The sequence below is a fragment of the Electrophorus electricus genome, chromosome 3, assembly GCF_041902795.1.
Source record: "Electrophorus electricus isolate QZ-2024a chromosome 3, ASM4190279v1, whole genome shotgun sequence".
NCBI classification, from domain to species: domain Eukaryota; kingdom Metazoa; phylum Chordata; class Actinopteri; order Gymnotiformes; family Gymnotidae; genus Electrophorus; species Electrophorus electricus.
The window spans coordinates 35,275,664-35,291,841 of record NC_137499.1 but is presented as its reverse complement, the minus strand read 5'-3'; the positions used below and the strand labels follow the sequence as shown (position 1 = coordinate 35,291,841).

Sequence of the window (16,178 nt, the reverse complement as noted above, 5' to 3'; positions counted from 1 at the left end):
TTACACTTTACATTTAGACCAGTTATCTCGTCACATAGGCTACAAAGCCGGATTTTCTGGTTCAGTGCAATTGACATTAGTCTCAAGCACGTGAGCGAGCAGAAGCAGCCATCTTCTGACAACGCCCAATTACCACAATGAATCACGCGTGATACTGTTATAGACACATAATGCATGGAGACTTTTGTTTAGCAACTGGTTAATTACATTTGTGTGTCGAAGTACGCTGGCAATTTCTCAGTCAAACGAATACCATTACATGGTATTTATCGTTTCACATTGATCTTTTTAAAGACTCAAATGGTAAAAACACGTGTTTGGGGCATAACATTGTCGTTTTTTAGACGCAAACCGATCTCCATTGTGCACTAATAGGATTGTTTCTTTTCATTACACCTTCAGTAACATTATTCGTTACACATTTTAATTTCAAAAGGCAGACCAACCATAACCACACTATTCATCGCGACACCATGGTCAATGCACAATTCATTTTATTTAAAAAAAAAAATGTTGGTTAAAATACTACAAGACCGCTTCCCAAGAAGCGTAGAGAGCGAAATGATCTGTAGTTTTATCTCATGCCTCTCTGCAACTCTCTAAGCCCCCCGCCCCCCGTTACACAGAGCAATGCTTGCTTCTGGCTTGCGCAGGCAGCGAAGTGGAGACCTGCCTCCATTCATAAAGTCAGTGAACTACTCGAGAATACTATAGCCTCGTGAAAGAGGCGGCGCGCGCAGTCACTGCACCGCCCACTCCAGAAGCTTAAGGGGGGTTGGTCGAAAAGCGGACCGCAGTAGAATCGTGCATCCACGCTTCAACTACCTATACACCACAATACGCAGCACATGACCCAGTCTTCATTAATAAGAGATTCCTAAAACGATTCAAGTCACTGCGGATCATTTAGCTGTTAAATAGACTTTAAAAGCTAACCGCGCAAACACCATAACCTATAGCACAATGTTGGCTTATATTTGAGACGAGCGATTACGGAGTCGTATTGTTTAAACGTTATTTAAACCTATTGATTAGTTTTATGTCTCATTTGGTTTATACAAAATAGTCTGTTGATTAGATTATTTAAATCACCACTAAACATCGCAAAACCGTCGTCTTTCAAACATCGTAGTCCATGGTTACATACCCACCGTAAAGAAGCGCAACGCATAACAGTAATGCTACATCTAGCGCTCTCTCTCGAGAAATATAAAAGTGGCACCGGAGGAACCTTTATCTTAGGAGTAATTATACGAAAACCTTACCCAAATCCCACAAAGAAATATAGTCCTGTCTCACAAATGGTGTGAGAGAGACGAGCACTTTTTACATCACGGAGGGTTAATACATCCCTCCGATTTGCTAGCAAGAAGATGGGTTTGTTGCAGGAAAAGGCGAGGGGGAGGTAGAAGACGTACGTTAGCATGAGAGAGAGGACGGTTTCGGAACTCATTTACAGTGCCCTGAATGAAGCTTAAACAATAAGGGAACGTTTTGATACAATGCAAATAACTAAGAAGGGGTCATTCTTCATCACGTGTGATTTAAGTGCTGACTGAAACGCACGCTTTTCGAACCGAGTCCAGAGTACTGTAAATGGGAAAATCAAAGTATTTGAATTTGGAGTCATCTTTCAAATGTCTCATAGGTGGTTAAACAATTCTTAGAAAACTACATGCACCACAGCTAATGGAAAGGATCATCAAGCCTTCAGCTCAAAGCAGGAGCACTTTAATTTAGGAGAAGTCTATCATTTGGCTCTTACAAATAAATAAGTAAAAAATAAAAATGACCATTACATAAAGTGAGCACAACACAGAACTTAGTCTGGGGAAAATATGCACAACCTTCAAATGAGTTAAATAGCTCTAGGACAGCTATTACCACTGAGGCGAAACATTCCATGTTCAGACTTTCATAAAGCAAACCGATTACATTCCTTTTCCTTAAACCACTTTAAATCTTCATCTACCCAGAAGACTAAACTAGGAAAAACTTGATTCAATCAGATTATGCAAATATCTAATACTGAATATTACTGATGGATAAAAGCATGGACTAAGATGTTAGTTACCTGTATCAATATTCAAGATGCAGATGATCCCTATATTCATTAACAAGTCTTCCAACTCAACACCCCCAAGAACATATTCCTTCACCATTTCTATATATAGTTCACAAACACTGCATGTCTTTTTTGAAATGTGAAATATACCAAGCAAATATCCCTCTAATCTACAAGTCCCTTCTCTCAGGAAATATCTTGAGGGAAGCAAAACTGAGCCACAGTTAACTCCTTTTCAGAAAGCACAACGTGGTTACTTTCTAAGAGTGTATGATAAATCCATTATGTCCGTTTGAATCAGTAAACCCAACAGACCTATAGAAAGTCCAGAAAGTTCAAAATTTCAAATGCTATGTGCATCTGAGTGTTGGGAACAACCAGTAAACACCACCTAACAGTCCGCCCCTCTACAGTGTTCTCTGTACCTCTTTTTATATTAAAGCCAAATTCTCGCTCTGTCCAGGGACATGTCTAGACTAAAATTAGATTTTTGCTGCTTTTTGGGGATTAGGATTGCAGTTTTTCCTAATAATTAAGATGAAGAACCTAGCAGAAAAAAAACACCATGCCAAACACAAACAAACAAACAACAACAACAATAACACAGAAAAAACCAGTGGGATCAGATCAACCAACACATGATCTTATTCCATTATGCTCCAGCCCATAACTCTTCAGTGTCAAAAGTAGCTTTTTCAGACAGGATCAATACAAGGTCTGATACTTAAACTCCACAACACTAAAGTAGTAAACTGACATTTCTGATTGTTTGGAATAGAACACAAAAGCTCCATTGTGTATTTGTTGAAAACCATCAGAATATGATTAAAGAATCTTTTAAAAATATGAGGGAAGTAATTTAGTGGCATGTTCAAATATGGATAATACACACCATTATATGTCCAAAAGGCGACCTGAACAATTTCTTATTTTTTGAAGAGACATCTAAAAGGTTGTGCTCTTTAACCAGATCTGTTATGGACAAAAAGCAAAACTACCATATTTTTATGCTCCAAGTTACACAAAAAATTACAATAACAAAAATGAAAGTATAATATATCCAATAAAAACAAATCAGCAAAAATACATCATACAAACTAACCCCATTATATGGATTACGAAGTCATAATACCAAAAACCGGTCCCATCTTTTCTGCGCCAAATAGAACACATCATATCCATAAATAAATTTTGTTAGGAGCTGAACCCCAAACCATTCTCCCAAGTGACATTATTCTAGTATAGAATACCAAACTCATCTTAACATATACAGAGCAAAGCCAGAGCTGGTGAGGCCAGGCCCCATGTCTTCTGCTCATGAAATGCCTATGTTAGGGGAACTTCTATATAGGTTCGGAGGAGGAGGAGCAGGAGGAGGAGGAGGAAGTGTTTCAGCAGGGGTGGGGGTCTGCCAACCCCTCCCCCTCCCTGTGCCCTTAGCATGAGCGAGCGTGCGTGCAGAAGGAGGACATAGCATGATCACACCAGCACATGCCTGTTTGGAATCCATGTGACCCAGAGGCTCCATTTTAACTGAGTGGGGTAGAGCAGGAGCCTACTGTATGGATGTATGAGAAAAGGTGAGGGGAAGAGAAGCATAACGAAAAGAAAGAGGTCCACTGCACTCTCTTGGTGCTGTGTGTTCCTATATTGTCCTGTAAGACAACAACTCCTTCTATACCCTACACAGTAGTTTTAAAAAGACCCATACACATACTTTCATTTTAAAATACCTAACCCTTTATGTGGAACAGCCCATGAATGATGCATCTGAAAACAGCAATGTTTATGACTGAAATGTCCTACACCCCTAATGCTAGGACCATCTTATAAACCAAATTAGTGGTCCATGAAAATAATGCTCTCAAAACTTTGTTTTATTGAAAACTTTCTTTATAAAAACATCCCAGGATTTTTTTTTTTAAAGTGTCTCAGAAAATAGGTAGCAAGCTCACAAAAAGCAAAACAAAACAAAAAACACACAAGAGTACAGATTTATATAATGTTTTACTCGTGAAATTCTCCTTCCAAGAATTTACTCACTTAATTAATAATTGTGTTGCTATGTTCAGGTGTCTCTGAAATCATTCAAGAATGATTTCAGATGAATAGCAAAGGTAAAGCTAAAGGGAAAGCAAGTTCCCTGTATGATCTTAAAAATCATAAAATACACTCATGACAAATAAGAAATTTGCCAAGAAGCAAATTTACAAATGGTCTGCATTTTTTTTTAGTATGCTCAATACCATGTCTTATAAAATTGTGGACAAATCTAAAAACAACCAGCAAAGAAAGTAAACTATCGTGTAGTGTTTGTCATGTTATATCCTGTATAAGCATTTAGAAATCCTCTGCAAAGGCAGGGCTTTTCCCCTTAGCCAGAGGACAACAGAAGTGGGGGGGGGGGAACATTTCTCAAAATTACTTTATTTTAAAATGTGTGTGTGTATATATATATATATATATATATATATATATATATATATATATATATATATATATATATATATATATATATATATATATATATATATATATATATAAAATAAAATACCCCCCCCCCCCCCACAGTCCACTAAATATTACACAATGTCTCTTCTGTGTGACAAAAGATCACATTTTGGTTACACCTTTGTCAAAAGTGCATCCAAGATGCCTCACACAAATACAACATATAAATGAAAGGGAGAGAGAGAAATAAAACTTATAAAATGAAGTATAAACCAACTCTGCTCATCAAGACTGCAGATATATCTGATTTGGTCCTCACTGAACATTCACACTGATAAAATATGAAAAACTGCACTCAAGAGAGAACATGCTTGCGCTGGGTCAAAACATGTTCACAAAGCAGACCAAGTCTGCGTGAATATTTGAGTTGGAGGTGTCGTCTCCTTTAATTAGCATCCATCCTTTGTGATTCGATTATTTTCTGGCTTTAAGATCATCATTTCTTCAAATTTCTGATGATTTCAAATCAGTCTATGCATTAAAGTTATTTATGTCTGAGCTGGAATATTAAAATTGTCAATTATTTGACAAAATACACCACAATAACTGGACTGCTTTCATACTATAACAAGGTTTTCACAATGCCCAAACACCTGTTTTTATACACAGTCTTGCCTCAGTGTCTGAAATGTCCAAATAACATTTTATGGCAAGGCATCAAAAGGTTGCCAGTGGTAAAATTTTGCATTCAGTTCTCAAACTCGCAGTGGAAGATCATAATTGGTCACACTTATTTAATGAAATTCAATGATTAAACATTTGAAACTATAGTGTATTGTTTCCATAGTAGCTTTTCAAAAGTGGTCCAAGGCTGGACGAGGGGGCATCTCTGTTCTTATAACTAATACTATAAAAAATATTTATATATATTTTAAAAAGGGGGTGGGGGCTGGGTGGGTGATAAAATTGTGGCTGCACAGTATGGAGATGTCTGATTATGCGGATACTTGTAATATGATAAAACATATGGATAAATACCTACAGAGTGACATAGCTAAAGATAAGGCTACAGTATTGTGACCTTACACTTGTAAAACCACATGAATGCATGGTATCAGAATGGTCACAGCACACACCAGGAACAGCTGAAAGCAGTCACAGCACACAATGATAATTTCTAGGATCTGTTCTTATGTACTAAAGACTGCTGGTGTAATCAAGAATGCCTTTGGTGCTCTATTGCAAAAAAACAAATATTAGTGATTACATATGCATTATGCATTATACAGCTAGTTATAACTGGTCAATCTGTCTGTTTAGAAAGCAAGAGGGTGAGGTAGAGATTAGACGAGTCACAGAAACGCACAAGTTACAAACGCACAAGAAAACAGCATGTCCCCAAAACAGGTGAAATGTAGACTTCCATGTCAATGGCAGTATCCATGCCAGGTGTCCTGCTGCAAAGGCACCTGAGGCCTGTTCAAACTGGACTGTTGCAAAGGTTCAAGACGTTGCAAAAGCAACCCCCCCTCCCCCCAGCCACCCCTGGCTTCATGGGTGTGAGCAGACATTTGTGCCACTTTGCAAAAGCCGTAGGCCAAGTCCAAACTATAGAGCATTCAGTCAAATTAACGATGAGCATAATAAACAAAAGTTTAGAGCATGAGAAATATGATTTTAACAATTTAACTGTGGTTTGTCAATACAAATTGTTTTACCAAAATGATTTAAATCTATTACTCATGATAAATAGCTGCTTCTAACGTGTTTGCGTTTAGCCAAATACGACTGCACCTTTGGACGCTGCACAAACTTACATTGGAAGTGAGCGGAAAGGATTCTAATTGGATCCAGCTACCACTGAATGATATCCAGAATCACTTGGCTGGAAGTGTTAAAATCTTGTTTAGCACTTTTCAATAATACAGGAAATTGATGCCTTTAAATCCGTTTTTTTTTGTTTGTTGTTGTTGTTTTTAAGTGTGATGTTTTAATCCAGTAATCTCAGTGAATGTTGACCCAGATTACCCATAAACATTCCTTTGTATCCACCCACCTGAATGCTGATCAATCAATGTTTTGTTCTTAACTGGACAAAGAAAAGAGCCTGCTCAGCCTTCGGTGTGTATAGAAAAACTAATTCAACAAGACAGGTATTTACAACAATACACTATGCTTGAAAAATTATAAACAAAGAATATTTAAAACAGACTGCAACATTTTAACTAGGGTAATTTTACCATTTAAAATAGTGCGCGCGCACACACACACACACACACACACACACACACACACACACACACACAAATATTATTTAAAGAAAGAGACAGTAACTTGGCAAGTGGCACAGCTAAACCTGTGGGAACATTATGTACTCACTCATTTTCTACTCTTATCTACTCAGGGGTTCCCACTAAACCAAGCAAGATAATCAGATGTAGGTTTTTTTCTGTAGGTTAATTTTTTACTTTTTTTATCACACATTTTACTAAACTTGCTGAGATTAAAAAAAATTAGGACACTTGTTTATGAGGTCACTTTCATTTCATCATTGGTATCTCCACAGGCAGACTTTTCCTACTCAATGTGGTCACGGTCTAACAAACACTTAATTTGTTAACCAAGTTGCCAAGTTGTGTTCTTGGCCAGGAAAGGGACCTCTGCTAGCTAGCAGCTTATTACCAAATACTGCATACACAGTTAATATATTTATACATTGCATTAGTTAACATGTAGCAAATCAGTGCACTGGCAAAATACATACAATAGTCAACTTAAAAACATACTTTCTGGCTACTTCCTGTAAACATCGTCCTTTCGTTTGCCTAGACACACAGTATACCTCCACCAGCCTCTCGGTTTGAAAAAATACAACGTAAAAAATGTAAAGAATTTTGAGTTGTGGGGGCACCTCCCTCCCCGTCCACTCCTTCGTGAGTGTTTATGATGGCTATGCCTTCAGAAAAGCCAGTTCACCAGAAACACAAAGGGAAACACCAGGGGGGTGTTGAGGCCCATACATCAGAGGGAAAAACCTCCATGAATATTTTTCCCCTCTCTGGAAGTCACCCCCACCCAGCATCTCATTCACTCTGTACCTCATTTCTCCCAGCCTATTTTAAATTAGACCAAATTCTAATTATATCAGAAAAATAGCAAAACTAAGACCAACTAACATTTCCATTTACTCTACAATTTAGAGAGCATAAAACTACACATTTTTATTCACACAAATTCAGCAATGTATTGATCAAAGGATTTTTTTTTTTGTTTGTTTGTTTTTTTTAACACAAACTCAAATCCATGGTCCTGCACATAAGCAAAAAGATACAATTATATTAACAATACTAAAAGGTAAATTTGCTAAAATCCAAATTGATTGAATAAACCTTTAAAATGTTTAATGTCTAAACTAATATTTATAAGAATAAAGCAATCAGAATAATCAGTTAAAGGCAGCTTGTGTGGGACATTGCACTAAGGTGGTGGCTCACAGAGGTGAGGGGACTGGGGAAGCCCTATTCTTTTGTACTATGGCTCTGTAGATGAAGATTACTTCCTTCTCCACTGCCATGTTAGACTATTAGCCATGTGACCTGAAGCAAGCCAATAATAAGCAACGAACGTGCACAAGTTAAAAGACCATTTCCTGCTAATCTAACGCTTGTACCATTTATGAGGATGTTATGGCTACTTCACAAAATCCACAAACAATTATTCACGCAACTCACTCTATAGCAAAGATGTTCGCAATTCACAATTCTGTTTCTTAGATGGCATTGTATTTAGAGGACAAATCTTCCCTTTTCAACACAATAGTCAGAACCACAGGGTGCTCTACTGGACTGATGCTCACATCAGAAGATGGAGCAATGAGACCCACAAAATGTTGGCACCCCATTGCCTGCTCAGACCTGCAGGCTTGTCACTCTTCCTACTCTACTTTATTATGCCTTTATGCATTTAGGCCTTTTGTGTACTTCAACATGACTCCATACACTAGATCACGTTTTCAGTATGCATCTTGTGTTTTAATTGTTCTTTTTTAGTGTGTACTGAAGCATACTCCACAAATGTGGGAAAGTGGCCGGCCTTATTGCTTGTCGAGTGGACAGGAACCAGCAAGTCTCTGCACTGATTTGCACCAAGAGGCGACTCCCTCCCTAGTAGTCACCCGCCGCACTGCTGAGGATTTCCTTCACCAGTCCTAAACACTTTTTCCTACTTATTGCTCCAAACATTTTACCACAGTTCACACATATTCAACAATTATTTGGTTTTTTTGGGGTTTTTTTTTTTTTGCAGGGAAAAGGTAGAGGTTCATGCTTTCTTTTTGCATCTGATGCAGTGTGCATGTGTTGGGGTGGTATTGGTTGGTGGCAACTCAGGGCTCCTAGCCTAAAGCTGCATAAACTATGACGGAGGGTCTCAGCCTGCTTAAAAAAAAACAAAAAAAAAAAAAAAAAAAACAGGACAGATGGTTCAAAATGGGGAAGGGGAAGAGAAGGCACATGGGGAAGGGGTTAAAAAGGGGAGGAGTGTTCTTAAAGAGACAGCAGCACACATTTTAAGCCCACTGTTCTGTCACTGTGAATGAATAAACATTGGAGCAGACATGGTTCTCACTCCCACTATCTAATTTCTTTCCTTATCCACACCCATAGCTACAGTGCTCATTTTAAGACAATCCACAATGGCAGAAAAGGGAAGGGAGGAAGTGTCACTGTACAACGTCCCTACACCCCACCCCCCGCTCCAGTTCCCCTCTCCTGATCAGGCAAGCCCACCGAGGGTCACACCAGTCATATGACCCAGCTGAATGAACGCCTGCATGTACATTCTGCTAGCCTGGCAGAAAAATTGCATGCATCTGGAACGCAATCAAATGGAGAAGATGCATTGCCATTGTGTGTGGGTGTGCATGGGTGTCTGGTCTTGTGTGTGTGTGTGTGTGTGTGTATGCATGCATCACAGAGAGCTAGAGTGACAAATGAAAAACACAGAAGGAAGAGAGAGAAAGAAAGAATAAAAGAAAAACGAGCATGCACATGTGTGTGAGAGAAAGGGACGGAGCGAGAGAGAGAGAGAGAGAGACGGCCTCTCCTGCAACACCGTTAACGGCTTCTGAGAATCTTCACACAGGTGTTCCTGGCTCCTGATTGGTCGCACCCCCCTCTGCCTGGAAACCCTCCCCCTGCCTTCTGTAGTACTACGATTACGACTGGAGATGGAGGAAAGACGGGGCGCGAGTAAGTAAGAGAGAAAAGGAGGGAGGAGAGAGACTGAGCAGGCAACTGTGCTGGCTAGAGACTCCCATTACATACATTCACTGCAAGCTTATCTCCATTTACCCAACAAGCCAACGAAATACTTTGGAACATGCAGCCTAATTTTATTCTACTGCTACTAAGCCTACCAAAGTACACTTAACAGCTCGTACCTTTTTGTTTTACCCTTGCACACTCTTATCTGACTTCCAAAGTCAGAATGGCCATAGTAACTTTCAAATCTCCAAGAGGATCTTTACTATAGGAGAGAATTCTGCCTACTTAGTCACTTATAGTTCATACTAAGCATAGCCCAACAGACAGATCACTTTCCCCATTTACCCACTAAAATAGTTCTGATCCCTAAAACATTACACACAACTCAAAACAGACCATTGTACATGACAGTCCATCACATTCTACAAATGCCAAAATACATGTCACTCATAATAGAAGGCTGAACAAAGAACAAAATGGCCACAATTACAGAATAGCTTTACAAAACAAACAATTACTGTAATGAATGTAATCAGTCACTGGGGAGTATAGTCCTTTTCACCAAACATTTATGACAGACAAACCCCACCAATACCACCCAACCAACCCACCCCATCCACTCATGGTGGGGAAACCATCCAGCTTCACTTCTCTAAAGGACAGGCCTCTATCAATTGCCAAATTTACTAAAACAAAATTCCAAATCACAGTAGTGACTTCATTTCTGAAGCATATTTTATATATTACTTTGAAGCTCTGGGGGCATTGGAGAGGTGACTTCACAAGGGGGCTTCTCTTCAAACTTAATCTCACATGCACTTCACTTATTACACCCTTACGCATTCCAAACCAATACATTAAAAATCTCTTTCCATGATATCTATATGACTAAACTGACCTATGCAAAGATTTTAAAGTTAAAGAATTTGATATAGTACGAACTTGATATGTTTTACATTCAACTCTGTCATTAATGGTGAAGGTTACTTCCCTAGTCATCATGAGCACCTTGAGGGTGTGCATTCACAGGAGTGTGTGAATACATGTGTGTGGGGGACAACAACCTGCTCAAATCACCAATAGCCCTCACGCCTCATTATTATACAATACTCTATATCAGATAATACCAACTAATGCACCTTCATATCAAATTTTAGAGAAGATTTCTATTTAGCTACAAACATTTATACAGGAAAAAAAACCCCCACAGCAAAACAAACAGGAAAAAAAAAATACTACGTTACATCATCAGAATGCAAAGTTACGAGTTGTATAAAAAAGGTACATTAATCACATTCTAGAGCAAACATGCTCTGATCTCTGATACTCCAGCCAATTAATTCATCCTAATTTTAGTATTTAAATATTGCCAATTATCAAAGCAGCATCAACCTGGTTGGTGTAAATAATTATCAACCCATGGTGACACCGAGGGCTAACATTTGAGAGATGTATGGAGTATTGTTAAGCTTCTCAACACCTGGCTCTCAGTGGGTGACGTGGGAGTTCCCGTTGTCTTAACTGTTCCAAGTATGAAAACTTTAAAAGGCCTGTTCATACAAATGCAACATTCCTCACACTTAAAGTATGGAAGGACTGGATGCATGAACACGGGTGTGCCACACACACTTGCATACATCAGTATGCATTAATACATACAGTACTTCCACACATTACGCCTACTCTTTAAACAACTCTCTTAAAAGTTTTAAATATACACACTTCAGGTTACCCAAGTTTATTAAGCAGGTCATTACATGTGGACAAGAGGCCTGTGCAGGGATTGAATGATGAAGCCATTTTTTATCGCCATCCCTAAAAATGGCCTCATCATTCCAAAAGTACGTCTCCCTATACCATCCCCCGAAAGCGTCAACTTTTTTTCATTAATTTGCGAGTCCCACAGAACAAGCAAGAAAAAGTTAGATCATGCAGCTTTTAAAAATCCCGATTTAGGCCACACTTGTATGAAATACAAGGGCGCACTTAGTGATTACTTTAACGAACGGGTTTACATTTTACCTGTAATACTGCTATTGAAACGTATCTCTGGCCGAATTAGTTGTGCGTCTGAGGCTCACACCACTGAATCGTTGCCCTAATCCACGTTTTACGTACAGTCCCTACAACTACAGCATTTTTAGCCTTGGCCTTCTACATGGAACTTAAATACACAGCGGTCTGAATGATCGGTGTATGAGTACATTCTTAAATGTAATAAACGGGGAGAAAATGCCAAATCCTTAAAATACAGAAAACATTCGGTTCTTGGTTACAAGTGGGTTAAACACATATGCTATCGTATATTGATACTACTACTATTACTACTGCTAATAATAATAATAATAATAATAATAATCTGGTCTACACATTTGCTTTTAGAGCTCAACATGGCGTACATGTTTAAATAACAATGAATTTCTAAAAAAAAAAAAAAAAAGACCACGTAGCCTGGTATGTGAGCACAAGTGCCAAATGGAGTACTCGATAGAGCTGCATTGTACGCCATTTTCCTCTATTGCTGACGTTGGATTACTCTTCGCAATGATGGCGACCACGTGTCACTCAAATCACAGCTTTAAATGAGAAGCTCCCAAATAACCTATTAATTGTTCTATTACATCTGATAGTGAAGGGTAGTCTGTAAACTAACATACTAGATATGAACTGCACAAAGTGACCATCGTTAGTTAAATGACAATAAAGGAGAGAACATTCAAAAATATTCAAAACGGAAAAAATGTTTTGGCCATAGATTAAAATTAACGATTATATAGGGCATTGTGTATCGTGTGATGTCTGAGTAAACATTGTAGTTTATGTTAAATGTGGCCAGAAAATAAATAAAAAATAAACCTATTGAATAAATACGTTTAGTGCTCAGGTACGCAAAGATGACCGACCGGGTACAGCGTTTGGGCGTTCGGACTACCTGGAATGGCTTGTTTAAAGGAGCCCACAAAGTGGGCCTCGTCATCAAGGTGTTCACTTAGCGTTTTACCTTCAAAATTGTTGGATTTTATATGGACTAGTCTTCGATTTCATACAGGCTAACAGCAGGACTGCATTGGTATTCATGTGTGAATCAATCTTGGTTGAATGGTTATGCTAATTTTCTAATGTGTTGAGAATAGGGTGAGAAAAGGTGGCCAGGGTGGAGCGACTTGGATTTTTTTTTTCCTTTAGAGCAGAGGCTGTTGGGCTATTAAAACATTATACCGTTTCCCAACCCAATTCGCGCTAATCCTTACAAGACAAAATATTGGATGTACATCTTCCATGAAATATTCGAACTATTGGAGACACTTTACAAACGACACCGCCAGAATGGTCACAATTTGTATAAGCACAATTAACTAAACTAGCGAACGATCAGGGACATATCTACAATAAATAAATAAATAACAATAAGAATTACACACACACACACACGTTACAAAACAGCATTTAAAGTATTTAGCAATTGTAGGGTTCCAGTAACACGCGTACTTATTAGTAAATATAAGACATCAAAACTGTGTTCCAAAACAAATTAAAGCGTCAAAGAATAATATACCATATCAACTTAATTGACTTTTTCCAACAGATTATTGGTCCGTTTATCTTTCAAGCTAAAACATACTAGTGTTTATGACTCATTCAACAAAAGATCCACCGAGACCTAGGCCTCGCATTAGGCCAAGGCCCTGCTTTCGTGTTTGAAACAAGTCATTCAAGTAATGATCATACAACCACCATAAGGCTATTTTATGTATCGCAAATAAGAATTATACCCAAAGACGAACAAAGAAGAAAACATTACTGTAAAAGCACACGGTGCAGTATTATATGTTTTTCTCTCCTTTATTAGCTATGGGAAATCAGAATTTCCCATTGGCATTAACAGTTTGTATCGAACTGAAAAACGACGAGTTTTGACCCAAAGTTAAGGGAGTAAAACGCATGTTGTAGTCCAATAGATCCACAATTTCGAATTCAACAAGAGAACAGCATGGCGAATCGTATCCACACTGCGACCACATACATAGAAAACATTCACATTTCCAACAACTGGGTAAGTATTTAGGAGCAAGCTAAATACCTTTGTTTCTTAGGAACAGAATGTTCGACCTCAATTCGTTTGCCGTGAAGTTCCACTTTACCTAAAAAGAAAAAGAAAATGCTTTTACAAAATGAGGCCACAGATTCCATTTATTGGCCCTTAGTCCATAATTCAAGCTTTACAGCTAACACTAATATAGGATATCCTAAATGTAAGCTTCTATATGCTACTACGTTGACATAGATACAAGTTAGCTTCATTCAATGTGAATGAATTACCTTTTTCTAAACAGTATTTAAATAACTCGTTTTGTGAATGGCATATACGGGACTCTTATAGGAACTTGGAAAGTTACACAATGACGATAAAGTATTTTAAAAGAACAACTGTTCCAGTAACTACATTCAAACATGCAACATTCTTCTTGCACTTTCAAGGTTCACTGGTCAGCTACATAAGCTGTTCTCGCCATTTGTATTATGTAAGTCATTCATATACTTTACTCGCTGTTTTTTTGTGCATGTGTATATAAAACTTTGCAAACAGACATAGGTAGACGTAAACTAACGTTCTTGCTTGCGAATGTTTCACATGAAATACTGTAACAGCATGGCGACCTTCGTGCTATATAGAGCACACATCACATGCAACATATGTGGACAATCGCAGAGACATTTTTGTGGACAGCAAGTCATATGCAAGCAAAATGTATTGTATAAATAACTGTGGTCCATTTTGCATTGATATCGCCAATCCAGGTCAGCATACACATTTCTTTTACGTTTTCCTACAATATAGGCTAAATGAAACGTGTTTGTGTTACTATAGTGGCCTATTAGCCAAAAGGGGGAGGGGTGAGATTTGATTCTATAGCTGTACTGAGTAGGTTATACTGAGTCTAGAGGCAGGTTTCAGTGCCTCATGCACAATGAACAAGAAGCCAAATCTGCATTAATCTTGGTATCCATTTAAGCAGGTCTTCATAACTAGAAAACACTGTCAACAGAGCAAAAGAAAGTCTTTGTTAATGTACATTAAAACAGTCTTGGAAAGCTCATCAGTGTAAAAGTTATCTTGCACACCACTGGTCAAAGAAATTTCACATTCCATTGCTTTAAATTACTAATCGTAGACCCGTATTGGTTCACGTTCCCACATAGTCCCCAGATCTTTATAAAATGGAATTTGATTCCTAAAAACATAAAGACTTCAGGAGACTGTGAAAGAGCACTTTATTTATTTTACGGGAGAAGAGCCTGATCAGGTGAAACGACAATAATGAGCCCATTAAGTTAGTTACTTACCAGAAAATGTTTCAATTGCTTTCATAGCCCATTGGTCGTCCGGACAATCAACAAACGCGTAGCCAGTTTTCATTAGAAATTGTCCAGAGTAAGGAATCTTGTAGTCTTCGAAGGTTTTAACCAAGTCCTCTGCGGTCACGTTTTCATTCAGATTTCCAATGTATAGCTTGTTCATCGTGGAAAAATTGCAGCGCTCACAAAAAAAAAAAATCAGAAATCAAAACAAAACTTCGACAAAGCGCAGCGAATTTTCAAAAATTAATTGACACCGCCAAAAATGAAAAGAACTGGCAATTTTCAACTAAGTGTGATCGAAAATGAAAGAATTTCAAATTCAAAGCAGAATCCTACATAAAAGGGGGAAAGTTCGACTAACAGTAATGTTGCAGCCTGATGAAGTCCAGCGGAGGAGTGAAGAATCCTTGCATGTAGCAATCCTTCCGAATTTCCTGCACAGTGTGGAAACCCCTATCAGTCTGAATTAATTTGCTGATGGTTGTGGTGAAATAGTGGTAGAAGTATGGCGGGATCGGGAGAAATTCTGTTCTCTCTGCCCCTCAACCTAAGAGCTGTACCCTGCACTGTCATACAGATCCTACTGCCTGGCGATGGCACCGCCTCTAAACCGACTCGAATTTACTAATTTTTTTTGTTTGCGAAGAGGAAACCACGTGGTCTCTCGGAGTAGCTAGAGAAGGGGCCGGTCCTTCTCGATGTGTATCTAGCACAGCAGCATATGGGTGTGCTAGGGAAGCGAACCTTCACTGCGCTATTACTACCGTGCATTAGGCTATGGGTACTGGCTATATGCACACACGTATCCCACATATACGCGAGCTAGCTTTGGCTGAATGTAGTGTTGCTCGTGAAATAAAATTTGATTGGTTCCCACAATCGGTACGTTTACACTAGCAGATATGTTTCGGAATTAAATAAAGCGGAAGACTAAAGGCCATGATGTGTAAATTCTTTTTTCCAATTTTGCCAATATCTTCTACAAATAAGGAAAGTGAAATGCAGATCTGCTCCTCGTAAAGTTACTTCCCCACGCG

The 16,178-nt window shown here is 38.5% G+C and overlaps 1 protein-coding gene across 3 annotated transcripts in view; it reads right to left on the bottom strand.

Moving 5' to 3' along the window:
- igf2bp1 (insulin-like growth factor 2 mRNA binding protein 1) overlaps positions 1 to 15,725 on the bottom strand; it is a 39,031-nt gene extending 23,306 nt beyond the window's left edge. For all 3 annotated transcript variants that reach the window (XR_014122832.1, XR_014122831.1, XM_026998020.3), the window contains exons 1-2: positions 15,127 to 15,725; positions 13,862 to 13,922 (exon numbers count right to left, since the gene is read on the bottom strand). Coding sequence is in view for 1 of the 3 variants with exons in the window: in XM_026998020.3 (XP_026853821.2) it covers positions 13,862 to 13,922; positions 15,127 to 15,301 (236 nt within the window). In the remaining 2 variants the exon portion in view is untranslated. The remainder of the gene's footprint in view (positions 1 to 13,861; positions 13,923 to 15,126) is intronic.
- Between the last annotated feature and the right edge of the window lie 453 nt (positions 15,726 to 16,178).